Source organism: Pseudomyrmex gracilis, unplaced genomic scaffold (assembly GCF_002006095.1).
Source record: "Pseudomyrmex gracilis isolate BER0280 unplaced genomic scaffold, ASM200609v1 scaffold_190, whole genome shotgun sequence".
In the NCBI taxonomy this organism is placed as follows: domain Eukaryota; kingdom Metazoa; phylum Arthropoda; class Insecta; order Hymenoptera; family Formicidae; genus Pseudomyrmex; species Pseudomyrmex gracilis.
In genome coordinates this window covers 308,366-314,620 of record NW_018020774.1, presented here as the reverse complement: position 1 = coordinate 314,620, position 6,255 = coordinate 308,366, and the positions used below count along the sequence as shown (strand labels likewise).

Here is a 6,255-nt window from a genome sequence, read left to right as displayed (position 1 = left end):
TATTGGATTTTACTTTACATAGTCAGACTTTTCTGTTTAAATTATCTTTGCGAGACTGTTAGCGCTAAGGTAAATTTTCTCAAGTTATTTTTGTATGCGAAATAATACATATTTATATATATATCAATACATATAGGTTTAGAATATAGAATTGAAGAAATAATATACTTGTATACAATATATTAAACATATATATGAAAACACTACTCTCTTAGGCTAAGAAAATAGAAGTAATTCATCAGTTGACTCATTTTCTTCGCTATGCTGACATTCGTAACGAGGTAAGATATGTTCGTATATATTTTACTAAAATAGAGAAAAAAACATATCTAAATTATTTAAAGTAATTAACAATATTAATAATTTATTAATTAACAATTTTAAAATAATTTTGTATATAGATTCATCAGTTTACGTTACAAGTACTACATCATCAGTTAAAATTTACTGGAATGGGACTTTTCGAATTTGGCTATGGGTTTTTAAACAATGTATGTTTCTATTAATTGTATTTATTGTATTTATAGATATTTCATGCTTTTTATAAAATTCTTACATTTTGGTACACAAGTGTTATTAAAGTTATTTATTTTATTTTTTTTATAGTTGTTTTCGACAGTGGTAACATTTGTGATTATGGGAGTACAGAGATAATATACGCTATAACAATTAAAAATATTTTAAGGATAAAAAAGTGACAATTTGTTAAAAACGTTAACAGAATATATTATAAACGAAATAAAGTTATATTAAAACTTAAAAGCCTGTTGTTCTATTAAAACTTTTTATTCTATATTTATAATGTTATTCAATATTTCTTTCCTTTCTGTTAACTTTAGCTGTTGTGTTTAATATTTATATTATTATTGGTTTTGCATTAATAAAAGTTATATTTATATTGTTGTATAAATAAGCAAAATATATTTACAGATTTCTATAGTTTTATTAAAAATAAGTATTATTTATTAAAAATATTGTTTCTACATTTCACAGAATTGTTAAATTTACTCTTGTATATTTTGAAAATATCAATTCACATGTATATAAAGAATATTTCTTTTTACGGTTGTACAATAAAATCGATAATTAACGATTTATTTGCAAAAAAACATGTTTCTCGGAAGCGCTCCAAAACGCATCACTTTATATATAAGCATGGCGCTAGCGAATATGATCGTGTTGTATGAAAGGAGAGATGTTTAGCACTCCCCTAGACAAGGATGGCAATACATGTACCCGGTAAGGCACTGTCGTCATTGACGACACTTACCGACACATTTTTTTTATCTTATATTTACAATATAAAATAATGTATTATGTATAATTTCAAGATTTTTTACTAAAGAATTTTATATTCTTTTTATCTGTTTCTAAATAAACATACCAACAAAGCTTAATTTTTTATCTACTTTATCATTTATCGATAATTCTTTCAGAATGCGATAATAGATAAAAAAAAATACATTAGTTATAAAAAAAATTCTAGAAAATCATGACAGTACGGAATAAAGTTTTTTATTTTACGTATTACAGAACGAAAATGTACATTTTTCACTAAATCATTTGTCTTTCATATATACATTTATATATTGAGACACATTGAGTATAGCTAAGATTTATAGTTGTATTTTTATGTTTAAGATTGTTTTAAGTTTAACTTCAGATGTTTTATTCTGCAAATAAAATGGTTTATATGGTATGTTAAAATAAACTTAAGATGAAGTTTTGATTATATCAACTAACTCTTTCACTAACTCTCTATCGGTTACATTAATAAAATCATCATCTCTTGTGCCCATTCTAAGTTTATTTGCACTACCAATGTTTTCTTTTTTCTTCTTCGCTGATGCATGAAATTCCTTTGCACCAGAATTCATAATCTTGTGAATATTATCTCTTGTGATACCAGCCCCAGGCATAATAATAAAGTTTTCTGGAGCTTTTTGCACCAATATGTTTATAAGCTCTAGTCCTTCCAGAACAGTATTCTTCTGTCCTGATGTCAGAATTCTCCGAAAGCCAAGATTGGCAAGGACTTCCATTGATTTTAAAGGATCGTTTGTCAGATCAAAGGCACGGTGGAACGTCACTGGCAAAGGATGAGCAACGGCAATGATTTTCTTGCATGCAGTCACGTCGATCTCGCAATTAGAAGTCAACGCACCGAAAACGAACCCATCTACATTCTGATTCTTAAGTAATTTCAGATCATACAACATAGCCTCAATTTCTTCAGAAGTGTACACGAAGTCACCGTTACGAATACGAATCATAACGTAAAGCGTAATCGATGTAAAATTTCTTATTTGCTTAACTAGGCCCGGAGTTGGTGTTAAACCGCCTTCTGAAAGAGCAGAACAAATTTCCAGTCTATTAGCGCCTCCTTCGATTGCATTTCTTGCGGATTCCAACGAGTCGATGCAAATCTCGATCTGTAAAATAGTTACTGGTTACTGGTGCCCTTATGGCTCATTGGACCTTGTAGCTAGTCCATACGCCATTCTACGTCTAATCTGTAAAATAGTAATTTTATAACATAGAAGATGAGAAAAAAAGAAGAAATGTCTTACCATCTTGCATCATTTTTTCATATTTCTGTTGTCACTAAAAAACGAGATTGAGGCTGCGTTTCGATATTCACCGCCAGTAAATATCGCCATTTTCAGAAGAGAAAATCTATAATATATGTGACGTAAAACATAGATTTTCAATATTATTTACTGGAAGTGAACATCATAACTTGAATTATTTTATATAAAAGTTCAAATAAAGTTCAAGTTTGGTGGAGAAAAATAATTTGAAGGTAAAGGCATTCCCGAACGGTTTGCAGGATTTTGTGCAATTGAATAATAACTCTCCTTGAGTGTGATTAGACAAACGTTTGGTTTTTTAAGTTTTCTTCAGTGTTGTCTGAATTAAAATATATATAAGGATTGTGTTAGATACAAATTATGAGATGTTTACAAAAATTAATAAGTCCATCAAGTGACAAAAATCAAAATTACAATAAATTAGATTGTAATTGTTGCTTCAGATCTTTGACCACAAACTTTCACATCTATATCGTTGACATGTGTGTAAGAGATGTTGACTAGTCAATGGTAACTGTTGTACTGAGAATAAAATTGAAATTCAATGTGTCATGTGGTAAAAGGCAAGTTTACCTCAAACATGTTTCGAGACGTTATTGATTAATTTTCCAAAAGCGGTAAATACGAGTCATCTAAATGTTCTGTGTCTTGCATTTTATTTAAACTGTGTTTTTGTAATTTAATGTGCAGCATTTCTGATGTGAGTCTTTTAATTCAATTCTATATCTAATATTTTTAGATAAATAAATTAAAGTCGAAACGTTTGTTTAATTACACTCAAGGAGAATTATTATTCAATTGCACAAAATCCTGCAAACCGCTCAGGAACGCCTTCATCTTCAAACCAAATTATCTTATATAGTTTTACTTCTCATTTCAAATATCGACAAACTTATTCTCATTTGCCACGTTTTTGTGCAAAACGAAAGGTTTGATCAAAAAAAAGTGTCGCTTCTTGTAATTATGCTAATCATGCTAATGGTGATTTTTTGAGGTTAAAAAACCTGTCATGTCGACAAAATGTACAGCTACATTGCGATCTTCACTGCCACTCCACAGCCACTGGCTGTCAGGGGTACGTTCCAAAATCTTACCTTGATAACCAAAAACTATAGTACACGTGACGTAAAATATAGCATTTTAGTAACTAAGGTAGGATTTTTGAACGTACCCCAGCAGGTGTCCCGCGCGTGGCAGGTCTTGCGGAATTGACTAATCACGTTGGTCGACTGGCTAATTTGTCCGCCGTAATTGGTTAATTCCGTGAGATATGTTACTTGCGACCCGCGTCCGCAATGTCCACATTTAGCGCGATCAAGTATGCGAATCAAAATGCTATCTTTCCGATTGATTTGATTCCGAACTATATGCGCGCGCGCGTCGATTCGATATTTCGATTCTCGATTCGAATTGGCAGACAGTCATGGCGGACGCGCGACGTCGAGCGGAACTATATTCAATTGTTCCCGTATTTCTAGCGATTATCATCGTCTCGCGAGGCAATTATATATATTTTCATGAAAATACCATCATAAAATCACTTTATCAATATAACTGGTCTCCAATATTAGATTTTACTTTACATAGCCAGGCTTTTCTGTTAAAATTATCTAAAGCGAGATTGTTAGCGTGAAGATAAAGTTTCTTAAGTAATTGTTTTATGTGCATTAGTATACAGATATCAATATATAGGTTTATAAAATTAAAGAAAACGATAAAATTCTATGCAATGTAATAAACGTATATATTAAAACATTACTCTTAAGCTAAGAAAATAGCTAGAAGTAATGTATCAGTTGACGCATTTTCTTCGCTATGCTGACATTCGTAACGAGATAAAATGTATTTATATATTATAATAGACAAGAGAGAGAGAGAGAGAGAGAGAAATAAAACTAAATTATTTAAATAAATTGACAGGTATATCTTATTCACTAACTACCAATTGTTTTCAACAAATTCGGTATGTATAGATTTATCAGTTGACATGTTTTATTTAATCCTAAATCAGTAAAATATTAATTACGAGTCAATAAAAATTACAGTCAGTTAAATGTTTTTTATGTTTATTTACTTAATTTCTTCATAGTGTACCTGTTTGTGCGTTAATTATTATTTTTATTCTTTTTATTTTTTTTAATCTATATGCAGTGTAAAATCCAGCGTGTAAATATCGGAGTTTTTATTATTTCATCGGCTATACGAGTTATTCCATTAATTCCATTAATTTGATAAATAGTATATGTCTACTGAAAGAGTTCAAACAGACACGCAGTCAGTTTGCGTTAGAAACTCAGTGAGTGATCACTATGGCGACTACTGTACAACAGGCTGTACGTCCTTTATTTCAAGTCTTTTCAATAGTTTGTTTAAATATTTACTCCCAAGAAAAAGTATATTTGAGTATTATTTATAATTTGGCAATATGGATTGGGTATACGTGTCTATGTTATTACGTAGTGACCGCTTTTAAGGTGGAAAAACTATTTATACAAGTCAATGACATGACCATTGCAGTTATTAACATTATCAGCTGCATTACATCCGTTATGTTAAGTGTATTTTACGATAAGGTACAAACTACAGTACACTTCACTTTATTTAATATACTTTAATTGACTGAAAAATTAGGTGTCTTATTTTTATGCGCATCACTTTTTGTATCATTAGAAAACAAATATATTTTATATATCCACAATATTGTTAATATTGTTTACACAGAGGTTTCGGAAACTTATGAGGAGACTTGATGCTATAGACGATACACTGGCAGAGCTTGGCACATTAAAGATGTATCACAAATTGCAAACATATGTAAAAAGAATAATAATTGTATACTTTATATGTAATTTTGTTGGATATGTGACTGACATGAAATGGTGGTACGACGCAATAGACAATCATTGGTGCATGATTGTACCCTTAATTACGAATCACGTACATTATGTCACTATGACCGTAGATGTGTTATTTTGGATGTTTTTGTGGTTTGTACATCAAAAAATGTTTATAATAAACAGGTTAAAGTGAGATGAGACATCTAGGAAAGTCAAAGAAATATAAATGTGTTTTTAATGAGTTATTCTTTGAACAGGTATATTGGTACCAGATTTGAAAAAATAAACGAACATATAAGATGTTTACTAATAAAAAAAGAACATGAATTGAGATGTACATGGAGAAGATCTGAAGTTAATCGTCGATATATAATACATACTGACAAGTATAAGTGCATATTTTGGACTTTAATGTAATTTGATACATAAAAATTTAAAGAGAGAAAGGATTAAAGTAGTACATTTAAAATATAGAAAAACATTTATTATATGTATAATTTATATGAGACACACTTTTTTTACACGATTTTATGCTTATATCAACAAAATCTACTCATCGACAGGCAACTCCATTTAGAATTATGTCGAATATCTCGTGAATTAAACGCAATCTTCGGAATACAACTGACTTTGGAAATGATGGGCTCTGTGATGATTATAACACAAATAATTGTATATCTTTTCATAAAGATACCACCACAAAGTGACTTTTTCACTGTAATTGGTCTCCAATATTGGATTTTACTTTACATAGTCAGACTTTTCTGTTTAAATTATCTTTGCGAGACTGTTAGCGCTAAGGTAAATTTTCTCAAGTTATTTTTGTA

General features: G+C 29.9%; 1 protein-coding gene across 6 annotated transcripts; it reads right to left on the bottom strand.

Moving 5' to 3' along the window:
• Positions 1 to 1,534: 1,534 nt before the first annotated feature.
• LOC109858145 (copper homeostasis protein cutC homolog) lies at positions 1,535 to 3,657 on the bottom strand. 6 transcript variants are annotated; one of them, XM_020435126.1, is made up of 3 exons: positions 3,596 to 3,657; positions 2,571 to 2,676; positions 1,535 to 2,432 (listed from the first exon to the last, which is right to left on the bottom strand). In XM_020435126.1, exons 2-3 carry the CDS (start codon positions 2,571 to 2,573, stop codon positions 1,713 to 1,715), a joined length of 723 nt encoding a protein of 240 aa, XP_020290715.1. In that variant the 5' UTR covers positions 2,574 to 2,676; positions 3,596 to 3,657; the 3' UTR covers positions 1,535 to 1,712. The 6 variants fall into 6 exon arrangements, 5 of the variants coding, with proteins under 5 accessions (XP_020290715.1, XP_020290713.1, XP_020290711.1 ...); XM_020435124.1 differs by having other exon boundaries at positions 3,410 to 3,637; XM_020435122.1 differs by having other exon boundaries at positions 3,460 to 3,637.
• Between the last annotated feature and the right edge of the window lie 2,598 nt (positions 3,658 to 6,255).